General features: G+C 33.8%; 1 protein-coding gene across 9 annotated transcripts in view; it reads right to left on the bottom strand.

Annotated features, from left to right (window-relative positions):
- Positions 1-20,475, bottom strand: part of TTN (titin) — a 265,304-nt gene that overhangs the window by 109,675 nt on the left and 135,154 nt on the right. For 6 of the 9 annotated variants that reach the window (XM_036235757.1, XM_036235759.1, XM_036235758.1 and 3 more), the window contains 11 exons: positions 15,192-15,275; positions 11,641-11,724; positions 11,086-11,175; positions 10,731-10,808; positions 7,162-7,275; positions 5,846-5,914; positions 3,537-3,617; positions 2,537-2,611; positions 1,861-1,953; positions 1,374-1,436; positions 982-1,071 (listed from right to left, as the gene is read on the bottom strand). In XM_036235757.1, coding sequence (XP_036091650.1) covers positions 982-1,071; positions 1,374-1,436; positions 1,861-1,953; positions 2,537-2,611; positions 3,537-3,617; positions 5,846-5,914; positions 7,162-7,275; positions 10,731-10,808; positions 11,086-11,175; positions 11,641-11,724; positions 15,192-15,275 — 921 coding nt within the window. Of the gene's footprint in view, positions 1-981; positions 1,072-1,373; positions 1,437-1,860; positions 1,954-2,536; positions 2,612-3,536; positions 3,618-5,845; positions 5,915-7,161; positions 7,276-10,730; positions 10,809-11,085; positions 11,176-11,640; positions 11,725-12,131; positions 12,210-12,342; positions 12,427-12,556; positions 12,641-12,772; positions 12,857-12,990; positions 13,075-13,158; positions 13,196-13,579; positions 13,627-14,125; positions 14,210-15,191; positions 15,276-15,478; positions 15,563-15,643; positions 15,728-16,422; positions 16,507-20,475 lie in introns of all 9 variants that reach the window. The other 3 variants (XM_016152569.2, XM_016152572.2, XM_016152571.2) reach the window with 2 other exon arrangements.

Here is a 20,475-nt window from a genome sequence, read left to right as displayed (position 1 = left end):
ATAAACTGTAATAACATAAATATTAAAATTACATTATAACCATAAAACATAATATATTGACTCATGTTATTAAATGCAGTAAAATCCCAAATACTTCTCTAGGGCTTATTATGTACCAGGTGCTGTGCTAAGCATTTTGCATACATCTAATCCTCACAATAATCCTACAGGGAAGATAGAATTATTATTCTGATTTTATAGACTAGGAATTAAAATAAAGAGATTAAGTAAATAGCCAAGGATCAAATTAGTTAGGATGTGTATTTATCAATGATCAATATACATTAAATCATTTTGGTTTTGAGATTATCACTTAAGTGGTGAACTACTAATAGTATCTTAAGTTTGTACTTGAGATAGTTATACCACTCAGTATATTTAAAATGATTATTGATCTAAATTCTTATACAGATTTAAAGGCTGAACTATGCAGTCTTTCTTTTTATTGTGGTAAAATATATCTAACATAAAATGTAAAATCTTAACCATTTTTAAGTGTATGATTTGGTTGTATTAAGTACATTCACAATGTTATGCAACAATCAGCGTTTTACATTGCCAGAACTTTTTCATTATCCCAATGTGCAGTCTTTTTTAAAAATTGAGAAATAATTCCTACAGGGCACATGGGAAATCTGAAACTCCATGGGAATCTTGTATGCATGTTCTTAGAGAGTGTCTGTCTCTTCAGTTTCCATCAGCTTTGAACATATTCCTTACTTAATATCAAAAGCATATAAAGAAATGATGTATTACAGGAGTGTTCCATTTGAACAAAACACAACATGCACTCATTGGGTGAGAGATTACACTGGTAAAGAATAGCAGATGAAGAAAATTTAATCAAGAATTTATAAACTCCCCACATTTGAAATGATGCTTAGTTTCAAGATAGTGAGAGCTTGAATATTATTCAAGTATAAATACTTTTATTGAGCCATCAACACAAACAAGCAACAAAAAGACTACAGAATAAATTACCTGCTTTCTTTCCAACTACTGGTACTGTTACCGGTGCAGTGATGGGGGTTGGAGCAGGCTCCACGGGAGGTGGTTTGACTGTTTTCACTTCTGTAGATAGATGTCCATTGCATTAATGTAGGTATTGGTCACTTCCTACAACCTATTTTGGTGGCCTATTTGCCATGTAACTTTAAAATCTTCAAATAACTAGTTCTTCAGATAATAATATATTCAAACTATAATATAATCTCCATATAATGTTCTACATATTCAAATATATTTAATATGCTATAATATATTGGTACAGTAGAGGTCATTTACTGCATACTGACTTTTTCTTAAGAACTACATAAAATTTGTGTAAAACATGAAAGGAATATGCTGTTGACATTGAGGATAAGCCAGCTTACCTGGTTCAGGCTTTACTTTTGGCTCAGGTCCAGGGAGAGGTATTGCTGGCTTTATTTCAGGCACTAAAATAATTCACAGAAATAAGCAGGTCATCACAAAGTCAAACTCAAATTGTTCAGATTTAACATGTCTTGGAAGTTATTAGAATGTACACACATCTAGTCACCAGGTCAAGAATTTGATCTACGTTTATTTGCATTTTAAGCAAAATATCTAGGAAATACAGTAAAGCAATTTTATTGGTTCTATGTTGTTATTCGTCTTACTGCCCATAAATATGTTTTTTCCAAGTGTTTAAAACTTAGTCATTTGTTTAACAAAGTGGTGATCATTAGCCAATTGAACATGAGAGTGAAATGGTAAAAAAAATTAAGCTGACCAGATTAAACTCATGTGTACAAATCTTAAGGCCAGTGTAATGACATTTTAAATGATGCATATTTGCTTTTTTTGAGACAACTAAGAAAGTGCCAGTTAAATTTGTACCTTTTGCTGGTTCAGGAACTTTCTTTTCCCATTTTGAAACCGTAGCTGGAGGTGCTTCAACCTCTTCAACAGCTTTTGGAGGTGGTTCTGGCACTTTAAGATAATAAGATTATTTTCTAGTGTTATTTTAAGATTTGAATATTTAGAAATCAACTGATATGACATAATTAAACTGAAAACTTATTTCTCAAAAGACCAATTGATAGTCTTTAAAAAAATCCTATATTCTATCGATTAATTTCTATTTTGCTTCTTGACTCTATCTTAATTTATTTTTCTCTTCCTTATTCCATCCACTTCTTCCCTAACTCCAATAGAACTCCCTTTCTAAGTCACTTTCATAAATGTTCCCAATAAATACACACTTTGATAACAGGCTAATGACAAAAATCAACCCACTTAAAAACCCCAAAATTTTATGAAATATTTGCTGATAATCATTTCTACTGGAAGAACTTAAGTAACAAAGTAATAATAGTAATGAAGTGCAGGGAAATACATGAATATATTTGAGAATTACTCCAAAAATATTTCAACAGAACACAGACAATGAAAAACACAGATGAAATATGAAGCTATGTTTATGTTTGACTCCACTTAGTTTACAAGATAAACCTTTTGTTAAATGTCCATTTTATTAAAAAATAGTTCCACAAATTGTTACTGAGATTCCTACCTGCAGGTTTTTTAATTTTTTCTACTTTTTTAGGTTCTACTTTAGGTTCTTCTTCTTCAGATCTCTTTCTTAGAACTTAAAAGACAAAAAGGTTTATACGTAAACGAAGACAAACGAATGAAGATGTTGAACATGCTTGACAAACACAAATAATGTACAAAGCAAGGAGAATGAAAGACATGCAACCTGCACTGGAAAATTAGCATTTGTACTAAAAATGTTTTTTTATTTTTTACATCAAAGGTTATTATGTTGATTTAGAATAGAATGCAAAGTCACTTTATATCTACATAGTCTATTCAGAGACAAGTCTATGGCAGTAATGGCCCAAATACAAGATGAATAATTTGAATAATACCAAATTCTAATCATAATTCATGTTGTAATTTAACAAAGAATATTTAAAAAGGTATAAAGTTTACTGAAATGGAGATATCTAAAGAAATGTAGCCTGGAGATCAGTAAGTCTATGTGAAGACAAAGCTAGAACTTGATTCTTCATTTGAGTATCTTGCTTCTAATTCTTTAACATCTTATTAGTAGAAAGGTAAGGTCTTATGTCGGTAACATACTAGAAAAATGCTCAGTTTTTTAAAAAAACGTTATATGTTAGTTGTGGTGATCCTGTGTCATACTTTAAAACTGAATAGTGAATTTAGGTTTCAGTAGCTTGGTGTAATTTAGAGTATTTAATAGGTTTAGTGCATTTTACTGCATAATTCAATCATGAAAATGACACCTATGGCCATTGTTTTTAGTTTAGAATAGTATCAATTTAGTTCTGTCTATTAATTTGCATTCTGTGAACACTTACAAAATTTCTGTCTTCTTTTAAAAAATATAGGAAAATGATAACCTTATTTTTCAATGCCACTACAAATGAATTTTGATAAAAAGGGAATCTAATTAAAAGAAAAGCAAGGGACAGAAACATTTTGTAAGATTTCAAGTCTATTTTTTGTGTGTTTAAAGCTGACATAATGGTTGAAAAATACTATACCACTTTTGAGAACAACTTCTTCCTTTGGCTGAGGTTTAGGTTCAGGAAGTAATTTGCGAACTTTCTTTTCACCTCCAGGCACTTAAAAGAATATGATTTCAAATTTTAAGTGAATTCATACAAAAACTAAATTTCAACAACAAAAGTGTCTCTTTTACAACTAGTTAACTACAATGCATAAGCAATAATTTTTGTCATACACAAATATCACAGAACTTAAAAGCAAATATTACACTTCAAGTTATTTCCTCTGCAGAAGTTCATATAACCTTGTGATGAAATTCGATTACATCAAGGGCAGGCAAATATATTCATCTTAAATGAGTATACAGAAAATGTTGTTCTATAATAACTTTATAAATATTTCATCAAATACAGAGTTCTTGACAGTGTCTTCACCTCAATTTACAATTGTAGATTGCCCAATCTACACTGGTATCTCCCCGACCGTTAATTATGTTAAAAAGATATTGGTAGGTGTTACCGTCATTATTAAATCTTCTCCACTGATGAGAGAAGAAAGTTAAGAGATCTGGTTTATGACCTTGATGTTGGGAAAGGGCCATATCTCATTTTCTTAACAGAAGAGAAGTATCCTTAACGTCTGCTATCGAAATAATACTCACTTAAAATTATGAACCTATAGAATTTGAAAGCTGGTGTTGGAGCTTATTTTTAATGAATATGAGAATTCTCTTGAATTTAGAGTAAAATAGACCCAAAGAATTTAAAATTAATCCCCTCTTGCATCTTTAGTGAATATCAGGCATAGTGCATACTGTTATTATGCAGAGCAGCCTCCTATTACTACTATAGGCTTCATAGATTTAAATGGAAAAAAAGAAAAACAGTGATCATTGAACCTCTTTATCTCTCTATTGATATCAATTAAAATCCAATTTAAAACATTATTTGTATCATGTAATGTTACATTCACTCACTCATATGCTATCATAATTCCTTAAATATTTCTATAAAATTTCCCATTTGGTGCTTTAAACATTTGTAATTCATTAGATAGTTTTATTTAATGTGATAAAGATAACCTTGCTTCTTACTTCAAAATTTAAAATACAAAAGGCAAATATATAAATATTTCATTAAAAATTTTTTTTCTGTTAAGTATTTTAAGTAGAATTTCACAAACATTAATTTTTTAAATATATTATAAATCATGTTGGCCTTCAATAATATTTTAGAATTACCAATACTCTCAATGTGTAATAATTATTTTCATTGATCAAAACTGGAGAGACGACCATGCCTCTAATTAACATAAGTTGGAATGGCATAATATCTTCTATTTGTACAATGGACATAGTGAAAATATATCTGTGCATTTGTTTCTCCACATTATTTTTAAGATCTTATTGACATTTGAGACTCAGGTGCAGAACACAATTATAACTATTATCTTAAAAGTCAATATATGTTATTTCATGTCATTTTAATGTTTATAAGTGGCTTTGCAAAAATTCTTTCCTAGTTAATATCCACAGTAACATTATTTTGTAATCCCCATTTCATAAATCAGAAAATGCATATTCAAGTGGGTGATTTTCCAAAATCCTAGAGTGAATCAAGAGGAGATTCAATTTCTGGGTGTGGATGTGTTGATTACTTAAACAGAAAACTCTGCTACTCACTAAACTTACTAAAAAACTTACCAATTTTATTTTAAATAAATGTTTTCTAGACTTTAATGATTAATTTATTTTTCTTTTGGGTCTAAGTTTAGATAAGAAAAAATATTATTCAAAAAGAAATAAAGTTTGAAAAATGACCCATAGTGATAATCAAATTTCTCTAAAATGTAAGATCTGTCCACCTGAAAAAATGTCTTGGAGTTGATGAAAAGAGAGTGACAGTAAAGCCACTAGAAAATCCCCATGACTTATCTTCATAGATAGAAAGAGGACATGACTTGTTTTTAGTGCTTATAACACTGGCTAAAATACTGTTGTCCCAAAAGGTGAAATTCCAAAGCTTTGGTTACTGGCTCTTAGCATTTTAATCTAAGATGTATCCTGATAGTAATGTCAGCTAACCATCAAAATTTGATAGGAAAATGCAAGAAGACATGTAGATGAGACAAAGATAAACAATATCTGTCCATACACTGTATGAAATTGATGGAAGACAAAACAAGCAACACTCATTAGCCAGGGCCACGAAGCTACAAAAATACAAGAAATGAATGAGACTACTGTGATTACTTAAAAAAAGAGTACAGTCTGGAAGGCAGGACTGAGCAAAGAGAGTCAGATGAAGGGATACTGCACATGAATGCATTTTCTAGACTAAAATACCTTTCAGAGGTGTAAGCTCCACTTTTTCTGGAACCTCAGGTTTTTCTGGAACTTTCTTCTTCGGAACAGCTTTAAAGAATATGATCTTGCTTTTATTATTTGTATATTTAGACTAGACTAAAGCAAATTATTTCATACCTGCATCAAGAATGAAAACCAAGCTTTGCTTATAGCCCCAAAGCATTAATGACAGCCAAGAACAGCCACCAAAGAATATATAAGAAGTGTTCAAACCAGGAAAACAGACTGCGGTTTTACTCCAAAGTTGAATAGTAAATTGAAGTTTGGCTGAGAAGAAAGATAATTTTTGTTTATTTGCAGGAAAAAGAAAATTTCCTTTGGGTATAAATTTAACATTAAGGGAAATGTATTTTAGTGTGTGTTCTCATGAAGCATCATCAATCGACACATTGGTAGCCTTGTAACAAATGCCCACTTTTTCCATGTCTGACTAAAAATTCTGAAGTTCTCTCGAGCGGCTAGCAGTGCCGTAGAGGATCAAGAAGCCCTAGAAGCAGTCTTTCTCTGGCAGATTCTGGCATACATGTGCTCATTTAAGAGTATATCTAGATAATTTCAGATTGGGAAATCTCATGACACCACAAATAAGACAAAACTTTACTAAAAAAAAAAAAAAGAAGAATATGCTTTTGCCAGGTTGTTTTAGCTTTTAAAGATGTTATTGAAAAGTAAGTAATGTTGCATCATTTCAAAAAAAATCTAAATGCAAAAGTAATGAAGGGAAGTTTAACAATGGGAAGAGATGCTGGATATCAAATGTATGCATAATTACTCTGGCTATATTGAGGACAACCACAGAACACAACTGGGCTTTTATTAAGTTGTAGAAGAAAAAAAAAGTAGGGGAGCAATGACAGGTCATTAATATGCTTTCCTTTGTTGGTTTACGTGCACATATCAGCCATGAAATTCCTTAAGAACAAAGTTTTGGGTTTTGTATAAATTTGTTACTGCAATATTAAAAATACCTTGCAAAGTTTTACATTCCACATGCATAAGATCCCAAAGCAATCAGGCTTTAAAATCAGAAAACTCTTTCTCCTCACTCTGCATAAGAAAGTTAGTTGGGTAGATATCTAGGCTGAAGCTAATGATGATGCACTATCTGATGCACATTTGGGACAGCAGGCATGGCCTGGCAAGGCATTCCAAGCAGCACAGGTCTCTCTATACAATTCCCACAGCCCAATCATGTCTGAAAGTACACGCTTTTAGAAGTAATACATTTCTTGCAAGCACCATTTTCAGACGACCAGGCAGCCAGTTAATAAAACGCTGGAAGTGGCATTTTATACCTTTGAGTTGGAACATTTTCTCCTTCACATCTTCCTTAGGTGGAGCAGGAGAAGGAGCTGGGGGCTTTGGTTTGAATTTTGGTTTCTCAATAACCTTCTTTTCAGGTTCAGGTTCTTGAAAGAGTATTTCAGGAGCATTAGTATATGTACATATTATTTAGTATGTGGATATACAGTATATTCAGTAGAAATTTAAAAATATATACAAAGTAAAAAGTTTGCTGTTTTGATATACATTATTGTCCAACATAAAACATAAAACATAAAAGTGTCCAACATAAAACATAAAAATACCAACGTGGTACACAAATGATGAGAAATACAGCAAAGGCACTAATAAAAACAAATGCAACATCCATGTAAGCCACATTGACATGAGATAAATAGCACAAATTACAGGGATGCACAAGAATCAGATGTACATTTAAAACAGAATCTCTTACATACAGATGCAGAGACCTACTCTACATGTAGAACAACATAAAACATATATATAAATGAAGAATATGATGATGAAGATTTCAGTCCAATTAATTGAATACCTTGTACTGGTATTTCTTCTGGCTGTGGTTCTGGGACAGGTTCTTCAGGCTCAACATACTTTTCGATTTCACGTTCTTTAAAGAATGTTGACAAAGGATGTGAGACTGTAATGTAAGGTTCTTCACAAAGACCCATAAGAATTTCACATAGGTGTAAAGATTACAGTTACAAAGATAAAAAATTACAATTCATACAAATTCACTTGCATAGAAAAAGAGATAATATTTCTATTTTATTATACTTGAACTTTTTATTAGCTAATTTTTGGCATATGTTGATGGTAAATGAGATGATTTTTAAAATTTAATATTGGGTCACCGTTTGAGAATCCAAATGCAATTCTCCCAGTTTTGCCTCTGCAAACTGTATCTTTTGGAATTTGTAATTACCATTAAGAATAATCAGATTAACGACTCAAATTCTACTTCAAAGGAAATATAACTATTCTAAAACTGAAGAAGCCAAATACATTCTTTTGACTATATTATCAAGAAGGAATGTTTCCCTGTAAATACTTTTGTATCTGTAATAGGAACTTTCAAGAGATTTAAGAAAATCTATATTTTAATAGATATACCTTCAACGGGGGGAGTCACTTTTCTACCAATGGTTATGGATGCTTTTTCTTCATATATTATTTCTTCAGGAGACTCTTCAACTTAAAAAACATAGTATTTTATTTTAGACTACATTCAGAATAGAATACTACAACTGCTAAGTTGTAACATATCACCTTAGTTACACTCTATATTCTTCAAATGACTCCAAAATATCAATAACTTCACTACTTAAGACAAACAACAGATAAATACATAAGACCCATTTACAATAAAAGCAAGATGATTGGGACAATTGTTATTTTCCAAGATTTAAAGAGCAACCATGTACCTTGGACAGGTGGAGCTTCTGGCTCTTCAGGAACAGGTACAGACACTTTCTTTTCTAGGATGATTTCCTTGGGTACTTCAGGCACTTTAAAGATATTGATATTGTTTACTATTAAGAATTTAGAAGATGTGCAAGATTTTGTAAAGAGCAGGCAAAGAATACAGGGGAAAGAACTTCATCTTACAAGATTTCTTGGGGAAAATGGTTTTGGAGCAGGCACCTTATCGGATATCCTAATTTGATAAATTAATCTTCTCAGCCTTCTTCATTTGCTTCTCTTCTTCTGTGTCTCCTTAAATGTAGGTGTTCTCCATCGTTCTAACTTCGATGCTTTTAAAAACTGGTTCTACATCCTTTGAACAATCGCTCCTGCACTCTCAACTCTGATTTCCATATGGATGACTTCCAGATCTCCACCTTTAACCCTGATCTCTTTCCTAAGCTCTAGATACACATTCCCAACCTCAATATTTGAAAAGTGAAAAATATGTTCACTATCTTCTTTCAAATATCAGTTCAGGGACCCAATGAACCATCCTCATGGCCATTTAGCTTCAATTCTTACAACAATCTTAGGCTCTATTTCCCTAATTGCTTTGATAATAGTTACCAACTTAATCTCCATCTCCCTCAAATCCTATCTCCTTTTTCCATTTCTACCATCACTGATCTTGTTCAACTCTTAATAATCTTAAATTACTGCAATGACTCTTCACTATCATCACCATCTAATAGCTTGAACTGCTGCCAGTTATCTTTCTGAAGCCCAACTCCTATTAATTTATATACTTGCTTCAAAAACGTTGATGCTTCCTATTGCCTAAGAATAATGTACATGCCTTATGCCTGCATCCAAAAACTCTGAACTATGACTCTCCTCTTAATATCCAGGTTTACCTTTCAAGATACCCCACAACCAATTCATACTCAAATTACACATGCTTAATTGATAGTCTTTGAACTTTGTGGACTTTTCTACCTCTGTGCCTTTCGATATAATATTTCCTTTCCCTAGAATACCATTTCCTTAATTGCTGCATGTAAAAATCCATCAAAATTTAAAATTATACTTCTTTCACATGCCTTTCCCTGATGCCTCTGCCTGAAATTAAGCTTTCTTGGCTGTGTTTCTGTAGCCCTTTATACTCAATTTGTAGGTGTGATCACTTCTTGTCTATATCAGAGTTGTGCTGTACTTTCTTCTCATTAGACTTAAATTGCTTGAAGACAGACTCAGATTGTATCTTTTCTAATAGTGTCTTATTAATTAATGGTAAACATTTGCAAAATATGCTGAATTGAGCTGTTTTAAACACTGAGTGAGAGGGGGTCCTTTTTCTACCACATGTAACCATGTCATAGCACAACTGAATCTCATTCATGTTTTTCCTCCTATTTGTCTGTCTCATTTTCTTTCTTTGCTCTTATTATTTTCCTTTTGTCTTTTTTTTTTTACTGTGAAATGTGATTCTGCATAAACTTATATTTCAGTTTTTTTCCTAAGAACTAAAAATAAAATGCTCAGATAGTGTTCAGAGAAACATATTTTTTCTTCATAGTAGGTACCTTTTTCTGGCAGGACTTCTGGTTTTTTGGTAACGGGCACAGGTTCTTTCTTTACTGGAACAAGTTTCTTGGGCATCTCAGGCACTTTAAAGATATTAGTTTTATTTTAAAAAAGTATTTAAGAATATTTAAAAGTGTTAAGAATAAAGAATTGATTATTAATGGAGCAGCATTAAAATTAATGGAAACAAAATAAAGATACTTTTGTCCCTAGTTATGCAATAATTAAGATAACACTGAATTCCACTTTAGTATACCAGAATATTTTTTTAAAATATGATTCAATGATGACGTGAATACCTTTAGGTGCTGGTGTTTCTGGCTTCTTAATAGTTGGGGCTTTCTTCGGTGGAACAACTTTCTTTGCCATCTCAGGTACTTTAAAGATATTAGTAGCATTTAATAATATAAAATTGCAAGATGAAATATGCGCACATTAATTTGACAAATCTGTTCAACACTATAACATAGATGACAGTTCAACACATAATATAACATAATACGGATAAGGTGTCGAATTTTAGACAGCACACAAAAATGAAGCAAATATTGATTTATTTTACTATAAGTACCTTTAGGAGGTGGAGCTTCTGGTTTTTTGATGATAGGAACTTTCTTCTCTGGAACAATCTTCTTAGGTTCTTCAGGCACTTGAAAGATAGGAATTTCTTTTAGAGTGAGATGATTACATTAAAAAGTTTAATACCAATGAATAAACAGAAAAAGATTACATCTATTTCTTTGTTATGCACGTTGTAACATTCTGTAGGACCAAAGTTTTATGTGTGCACATGACTTCTGTTCTTGGCAATGAAGTCAAATTTCAAGTAAGGTTATAAAAGACTGACATTTTACTTTAAAGAAGATAAATAATAGATACAATAATCAAATGATGTATTTTTCCACACAGTGGCTCCTGCCTTGTACCTGCCGGTGGTGGGGCTTCTGGTTCCTCCTCTTCCACAACAGGAACTGGTGCTTCCTCTTCAGGAGCAATTTCTTCGGGTTCTTCATATGCTTTAAAAATATAGTTAATTTTAATTCAGTGTGTAGAACAATATTCTAAAGTAGGTAAAACACTGAACACAATAAATGGTAATCTTGATTTCTTCCCTTGTTTCAATTAATATCTTGTTTTATTTTTGTTAAGATGAAAACTTTCATATTTGCACGGACTTTTGTTTCTATTGATTTGCATGCTTGAAAAGCTTTGATTGTTTAATGTCTTTCATAGTCATTAGTTCCCCATTTTACTCTGCGTACAGTAGAGAGCTTTGTTTAATACAGCTTATAATGCCCTACATAGATGTCATTGACTGATAACTCAAAAAAGATTTGAGACTGTGGTTAATTAAGAATGATGAAGATAAGCAATTGAAGGACAGAAAATGACCAAGAGATACTGAATTAGAAAAAAGGAGGAACAGATCTTAAATTAGAAATAGTCAGAAGTGGCGAGCTCATTTATGGTCTTACAGGTACCTTCTGGAGGAGGAGACTCCACTTTCTTGGGAACAGGAATGGCTGGTTTCTCTTCTAAGACAGGTTTCTTTGGCACTTCTGGTACTTTAAAGATATTAGTTAGTTTTACTTCTGGGTAGTTGAAAAGACATGAAATTTATCCTACATCTACTTCATATCTAGTTCAAATAACCCAGGGACAGATCCAAGAACAAAATTCACAGTAAGGCCAATGACTGTTCTTGAATCCACATACAGGGAGGAAAAGGTGGCATATTAACATAACAAAACCACATTAGTAAAATCTTCCAATGCTATGTTATAATAGACACATTAATTTTTATTTTTAACCCAATAATGTTATTTAAAGCATTTAAACCTTAAACATCCAGAACATCGGGTTCTGTGTTGTGAATATAAGAAATATGACAAACAAAAGGGTTTCCTATAATAAGTGACTTTTGAGACCAAGATTGAGTATTTTTCTGTAGAATCTCATTAGTGACATGTACCTTTAGCTGGTGGGACTTCTGGTTTTTTGGGAACGGCTACTTTCTTTTCTGGAACAACCTCTTTTGGAACTTCAGGCACTTTAAAGATATTAGTATTTCAAAATTATGAAGAATAACTAGCAAACATTCATCACATTCATACAGAATAAAACAATTTTTAAGCATTGGAGGCCCTGTCCACCTCCATCACATGGTAGACAGCTATGTGTACCTTTAGCAGGTGGGACTTCTGGTTTCTTGGGAACCACTAGAGGCACTTTCTTTTCAGGAACAACTTCTTTGGGCACCTTAGGTACTTTAAAAGATATTAGTAGTTTTTAGCATATAGTTTCAATGACATACAGAAATCATTAAGTAGAACAGTAGAACATAACATTTTAAAGACAGACATTTTTCTGTAGGAAGTTAGTGGCAGTGAAAAATACCTTTCACTGGTGGTGGTTCAGGTTTTTTGGCAATGACAGCTGGTGGTTTCTTTTCTGGGACAGGTTTCTTTGGTGGCATCGTCACTAAAGATATTAGAATTTATGTTTCAGAATCAGTGAGGATGAGTGAGAAACAAGACATAAGCTCATAATGCCCAGAGTTTTCAGGGCCAGAAGAATGGACTATTGGCTCAGGCAACTGAGCTGGCTGAGTACCTTCTGGAAGAACCTCAGGCTCTGGCTCTTGCAGAACTTCGACTGGAGGCTCTTCTGGGACAGTTTCTTCAAGCTCCTCATGCACTTTAAAGACACAAACTCACTTTAACACTAGATTTGACTAAAGTATATAAAATATTTTGCAAAAAGATGTTTACAACACACAAAAAGAGAGTTTCTCTTTTTAAAAATACTAGTTTGGATACTTTCATTATTACCTTCAGGGGGAGGGCTTTCTGGTTTGAGAGGAATAGCTTCTGGCATCTTCTTTTCTGGGACAGCTGCCTTTGGCACTTCAGGTACTTTAAAGATATTAGTTTTTTCCATGATTAGACAGAGCAAAGGCAAGTGGACAGTATCAAGCACAGGGACATTGGGATGGCTACCTTTGGTCGGTGGGACTTCGGGCTTTTTAGGAAGTGCCTCAGTAATTTCTTTTTCGGGGATGAGTTCTTTGGGAGCTTCAGGCGCTTAAAAGATATTAGTAAAATTACATTTAGGAGTTATGAGACCACTGGAACAAAATGTTTTCAGAATGGAGGAGATAAATTTTTAAGCCTAAGATCAGAGACAAATACCTGTAACAGGTTGGACTGCTGGCTTTTTAGGTGGCACCACAGACACTTTCTTTTCAGGGACAACTTTAGGAGCTTCAGGCACTTAAAAGATATTAGTAAAGTTACCTTTAGGAGTTATGAGACCACTGGAGCAAAATATTTTCAAGAGCAGAAGAGTCATATCTTCTTAAATCTAAGGGGATCGACAAGTACCTGTAATAGGCGGGGCTTCTGGCTTTTTAAGAGGCACCACAGGTACTTTCTTTTCAGGGACAACTTCTTTGGGAGTCTCAGGCACTTAAAAGATATTAGTAAAATTGTCTTTAAAAGTTACAAGACCACTAACAGAATATTTTCAAGAACAGAAGAATTACATCTCGTCAAGCCTAAGATCAGTGACAAATACCTGGAACAGGTGAGACTTCTGGCCTTTTAGGTGGCACCACTGGTGCTTTCTTTTCAGGGACAATTTCTTGAGGAACTTCAGGCACTTAAAAGATATTAGTAGTTTTACACTTAGGTTAATGAGATCAGTGAACTAGAAGCATTTCCAGGGCAAAGAGGTATTTTTTTCTGTAGAATAAGGTCAGGGGTGAAAAATACCTGACACTGTTGGAGCTTCTGGTTTTTTGGGCGGTGCCCTGGGAACTTTCTTTTCTGGGACAAGTTCTTGAGGAGCTTCAGGCACTTGAAAGATATTAGTAAAATTACCTTTAAAAGTTATGAGACTATTGAAACAATATTTTCAAGAACAGGAGAATTACGTCTTGTCAAGCCTAAGATCAGTGACAAATACCTGGAACAGGTGAGACTTCTGGCCTTTTAGGTGGCACCACTGGTGCTTTCTTTTCAGGGACAATTTCTTGAGGAACTTCAGGCACTTAAAAGATATTAGTAGTTTTACACTTAGGTTAATGAGATCAATGAACTAAAAACATTTCCAGGGCAAAGAAGTTTTCTGTTTGTTTGTTTGTTTTTCTGTAGAATAAGGTCAGGAGTGAAAAATACCTGCCACTGCTGGAGCTTCTGGTTTTTTGGGCGGTGCCCTGGGAACTTTCTTTTCTGGGACAAGTTCTTGAGGAGCTTCAGGTACTTGAAAGATATTAGTAGTTTTACACTTAAATTAGTAAAGAGCAATGGACTAAAACTGTCTTCAAATAATAGGAGAGATCGTTCTTTTGTAGAATGAGCTCAGGGCTAACATGTACCTGTGACAGGTGGTGGGGCTTCTGGTTTTTTAGGTGGTGCCTTGGGAACCTTCTTTTCTGGGACCACTTCTTGAGGAACTTCAGGCACTTGAAAGATATTAGTATTTTACAGTTATGTTAATAAAGAGCAATGGACTAAAATTATTCTCAAGAATGGAAGAGATATATATTTCTTCTTCGAAATGAGATCAGAGCTAACATGTACCTGTGACAGGTAGGTCTTCTGGTTTTTCGAACCATGCCTTGGGAATTATCTTTTCTGGGATAACTTCTTGAGCAGCTTCAGGCACTTGAAAGATATTAGTATTTTTAGAATTTATGAATAGTCAAGGCATATACTATAATAACTGTGAAGAGTACAGACAATATTTTTTCTTCCTAACAGAGCAGTGGGAATAAATACCTTTAGCGGGTGGGGCTTCTGGTTTTTTGGGCACAGCCACAGACACTTTCTTTTCAGGTACAGCTTCTTTAGGGGCTTCTTTCGGGACTTTAAAGATATTAGTATGTTATAGTTAGAAACTATAAAGAGGAATATTGACAACACATTTACCCGAGCAATGCAATTGGTGAGACCGGAGGACACTTCTCTTTACATGCTTTCCCCAGCCCCCTTTAACTAACTGGTGACCAACAACACAGAAGGATAAATACCTTTAGCAGGTGGAACTTCTGGCTTTTTAGGAGGAACCACAGGCACTTTCTTTTCAGGGATGGCTTCCTTCGTCACCTCAGGCACTTAAAAGATATTGGTAATTTGTATTTAGAAAGTTGAAGATAATTGATGACTACATCATAAATCATACACCAAGATATTTTTGATAACATGATTTTTTTTCCTTTAGAATTATATCACCTTTATGTAGTGGAATTTATATACATATCATTTTCTAGCTAAAATAGTAGTTATTTTTCTCCCTCATATGTAGATTTGACATTACCTTCAGGGGGAGGACTTTCCGGTTTGGGAGGAATAGCTTCAGGCACCTTCTTTTCTGGGGCAGCTGCTTTTGGCACCACAGGTACTTAAAAGATATTAGTATTTTGATGATAAGACAGAGTAAAGACAAACAAACAGTATCAAACAGTGACATGAGGGCAACTACCTTTGGCTGGTGGGACTTCTGGCTTTTTAGGAGGCACCACAGACACTTTCTTTTCAGGAACAACCTCTTTGGGAGCCTCAGGCACTTAAAAGATATTAGTGAAATTACAATCAGAGTTGCAAGACCACGGGAACAAGATATTTTCAGGAGCAGATGAGTTATAGCTTCTTAAATCTAAGATCCATGACAAATACCTGTAACAGGTGGAACTTCTGGCTTTTTAGGAGGCACCACAGACACTTTCTTTTCAGGAACAACCTCTTTGGGAGCCTCAGGCACTTAAAAGATATTAGTGAAATTACAATCAGAGTTGCAAGACCACTGGAACAAAATATTTTCAGGAGCAGATGAGTTATAGCTTCTTAAACCTAAGATCCATGACAAATACCTGTAACAGGTGGAACTTCTGGCTTTTTAGGAGGTGCCACAGACACTTTCTTTTCAGGAACGACCTCTTTGGGAGCCTCAGGCACTTAAAAGATATTAGTGAAATTACAATCAGGAGTTGCAAGACCACTGGAACAAAATATTTTCAGGAGCAGATGAGTTATAGCTTCTTAAACCTAAGATCCATGACAAATACCTGTAACAGGTGGAACTTCTGGCTTTTTAGGAGGTGCCACAGACACTTTCTTTTCAGGAACAACCTCTTTGGGAGCCTCAGGCACTTAAAAGATATTAGTAAAATTACATTTAGGAGTCATGAAACAAATGGAACAAAATGTTTTCAAGAACAGAAGAGTCATGCCTTGTTAAAATCTAAGATCGGGGACAAATACCTGTAACAGGTGGGACTTCTGGCTTTTTAGGAGGTGCCACAGGCACTTTCTGTTCAGGGACAACCTCTTTGGGAGCTTCAGGCACTTTGAAGATATTAGTAAATTTACATTTGAATCACAAAGATCAACACATAACAGGAATACATTTACACATCAAAAGAACTTTCAAAGCTAGCAAGGTAGTTCTTTCCTTTGCCCTCCCTATCCCAAATGAAGGCAGGTCAGGAAAGTACCTTTTATTGTGACAGGTAAAAGTGCGGGCTTTTGTGGAGGATGAACTTTCTTTTCTGGGACAACTTCTTTGGGAGCCTCAAGCACTTTAAAGATATTAATATTTTCACATTTAGGCGTTACAGGAATCGGTACAAACAGGAAACACATTTATGCAAGAAAAGACATTTTCCCGAATCTCTAAGCTTCCAGCGACATATACCTTCATCACGAGGGCCTTCAGGCTTTTTGTGAGGAATCACATATGTTTTCTTTTCAGGGAGAATTTCTTCAGGCTCTTTGGGCACTTTAAGAAATTAGTTTTTTTAACATTTAGTGTATGAAGATCGTCAGGCACAGCCAAATATTTTCAAGACTACAAGAGCTATTTCTTACAGAGCTTGAGGACATGGTAACTTGTACCTTTTATTGATGGGGGTTCTCTTTTTTTGGAAGGAACTCTCTTTGCTGGAGCAACTTCTTGAGGAGCTTCAGTCACTTTAAAGATATTAGTATTTCACATTTAAGAGTTAAAATGATTAATGAAAACACTAACCACAACAAATTAGCAAATGTGGTTTGCTAGAAATCTCTTCTCCTTCTAGTCTCTGCTTGCCCCACCAATTGACTAAGTCTAATGGGTTAATAGGATCCCCGAAAAGAGGATTCACTCTTCTCCAGCACCTGGCAGGGTTCCTAGGACCTTATAGATCCTCCTTACTAAGGATTTGTTGAATGAATGCTTTTAATAGGAGGAAAAAGCCACAGATATTTTCTTTTGAGAGGGTACTTTTTGTGGAATTTCAGGGGCTTTATAGCAATTAGTATGTTTAAGATTTATAAAGAACATTAGAAAAACAGTTTATAGAGCAGAGGACAGATAATTTCTTCTTCGGTATCTGTTCAGAGATGACATATACCTTTCTTCATAGGCAGAGGTTCTGGCTCTCCAGGAATAGTCTCAGACACTTGCATATCAGGAGCAACTTCTCTCATGACTTCTGGTGCTTTGAAGATATTAGTGTCATACATGGAGGTTAAGGGATCAATGGGGACATTTATCACATTAACTGAATCAAAGTGGTTTTTATGGCTTCAGGAGTGTTTCCTTCAAGAACTAGATGAGGCATAAAGTCTTAAGGAAAGGACTCAAGTCTTATGTGTCTTTATTATTCCCCAGCTCACTAGCACCATGCACATAATAGGCACTTATCAAATAAATGAAAAAAGGAATGATACCTTTAGTGGAAGGTGTTTCAATTTCAGAGGGAGCAGCCATGGGTGCTTCCTTTACAGAGACAACTTCTTGAGGTGATTCAGGCACTTTAAAGATATTAATTCATTGTACTTCAGAGTGATGAAGAGTAATGAGCAATTTTAGTCATAACTTCAACTATGGGAATGCTCCAGACTGATTCTTGGGTGATAGTATGAATATTTGATTATCGGGAACTATTTTCTCAGTCACCTCAGGCACTATTAATATTGGCAATTTTATTTCTTGGAATGGTAGATATTTAAAAAATTAAATTGTGGAAGACTAGCTTCAGGTGAAAAAATTAATTTTTAAAATAATTAATAGTGTACCTTTAGCTTTTGGTTTGAAGGGAGCAAAACAGCATTCTTAGCTAAACTTGCTTCATTTTGTACCCTACTTTAGGTACTTTAAAAAGGTGTTTAATTTTCAAGTAGAGGAGAGAGGAGAATAATCAGAAGATTCTAGACTGAGAAAACAATGTCAAAATGTTCAGATATTCTTTAAATTACAGAATATCATGGGAATTGTGAACAAATTATTATTCTGGATGTTTTACAACTTTCTCATCTCTTGCTTTATCTAAAAATATTCAAAATGAAAAAATGTAGGGCTTTTTAAAAAATAAAAATATGACAGGAGCTACTAAATATTCAGGGAAGAATTCTAACTTTGGTTTTTGTTTTCACTGCTTCAGTTTTAGAAGGCTCTCAGGTAGAGATGATATAATAGATAGAATAGCTTTATGTTAAATTTGATGTTTTTTTCTCTAAGTCATGGTTTTCTGAAAACATTTCTATGATATTTAAATTTTATGCAAAATATTTCTGTGATGTTTACATCTTATGGGAAATTCATTTGCTTGTTATTGGTAGTAAGTTTATTTTAATAAAAAGGCAATTCCAATAGGCGGTTATATTATATTCCGGAATTTCGACTTCATGGAGAATTGAATTACTGACTGATAGTCTACAGTCAAACGTTTATGTCATTTAATGGGACTGATTTCTACATCAAAGGTGTGTTGATCCAATTCTATCTAATTTTGGAGATATAAATGTTATAAGTGGTCTCGTTTAGGTATTTTTCTAACTAGTTTGATTTTTATTTTTTATGGATACCAGTAATAGCTATTTTCTATTGAAGAATCTATCTGGGTCACATCTGCACATTATATGTATACATAGTTTTCCTGGAGCCCTCCCAGACAAACTTTATAGCCTGATCATCGTCCATATATATGTTAACAATTTTTTTTTTCACTTGTATTCTCTTGAATGACTCATGGAGACATGTATATACTCAGTCAAACTTCTGCTTTGGCAGACCTGCTTCTCTGAAATGACTTCCTTGGTAGCCTCTGGGGCTTTTAATATTTTTACATGTGTTAGGTACAACTACAATCATGAAATAAGAAAGTCAACTTCCTTCTGGCTTGTACCTTTTGGTGATGGTGTTTTTCTTCTACTAACAGAAGCTGGTATCTCTGGCACATCTTCTTTGAAGACTTCCACCTCTTTAAAGATATTAGTAGGTTTTAGTTGAAAAGGGAAAGACATGAAACACGACAAATTAAGAAAGTTAGGTATATCGACAGAGATTATAATTTTAAATTCAAATTTTAATTTTTGTTCTAATAGTTTATCTTTGTACAATTGTACGAGTGGGACTTATTGTGGGGGCAACTTGTGGATAGTTCTTTGTCTTGGATACATTTAGGTACTCTGAAGATATTAGCATTTTGGCATTGAATGTTGTTAGAATCTACATCAAACACTAAACTTATTTTGTAGATTGAAGAAGAAAGATTTTCTTATTTAGATTTTTATAACTAAGAATTATACCTTCAGCTGGAGGATGTTCTGAAGTTTTGGCAACAGCCTCAGGTAACATCACCTCTGGAAAAACGTCCCTTGTTGTATCAGGCTCTTTAAAGATATTAGTAGGTTTACACTTAGAACTTGTAAAAACAGTAAATTATATAACATGCAGTTTTTCAGTCTTGAAGACAAAGATATTCATCCAAGTTTGATGTTGTTGAAATATACCTTTAGTCGCTGGTGTTTCTCTCTTTTTAGGAATAGTCACATGTATTTTATCCTCTGGAACAACTTTCTTGGGTGGTTCAGGCACTTAAAAGATATGAGTATAGTTATATTTATAAATGGTAAAGAAAATGTTGAACTTTTAAAATAAGCCAAAAATAAATTTTCTTCAGACTGGGCCATTGTCGTTATCTACCTTTTGCAAGTTTAATTTTTGTCTTTTGAAGATGAGTCACAAGTACTTTTTCTTCTGGGGCTGATTCTTCAGATACTTCATGAACTTTAAAGATATTAGTATTTATTCGATTAGAAGAATTTCAAAGTGGATGAAGAATAGTATTAAGAAAAACAGAATATAATACAAATTAAACACTCAAAGTACCAGTAGTACATAGACAAAAATTAGTGACAATAATACATTGGCTCAGAAAAAGCCTCATTCCTAGTTTTATGATATAAGACTCTAAGCATTTCTTTATGATCACAATGATAAAATTGAGAAATTCACTGGCTAGGGATTATACGACTCCTTTACTTTTTCCA

Source organism: Rousettus aegyptiacus, unplaced genomic scaffold, assembly GCF_014176215.1.
Source record: "Rousettus aegyptiacus isolate mRouAeg1 unplaced genomic scaffold, mRouAeg1.p scaffold_m13_p_2, whole genome shotgun sequence".
Taxonomy (NCBI): domain Eukaryota; kingdom Metazoa; phylum Chordata; class Mammalia; order Chiroptera; family Pteropodidae; genus Rousettus; species Rousettus aegyptiacus.
This window is presented reverse-complemented; position numbering and strand designations above follow the sequence as displayed.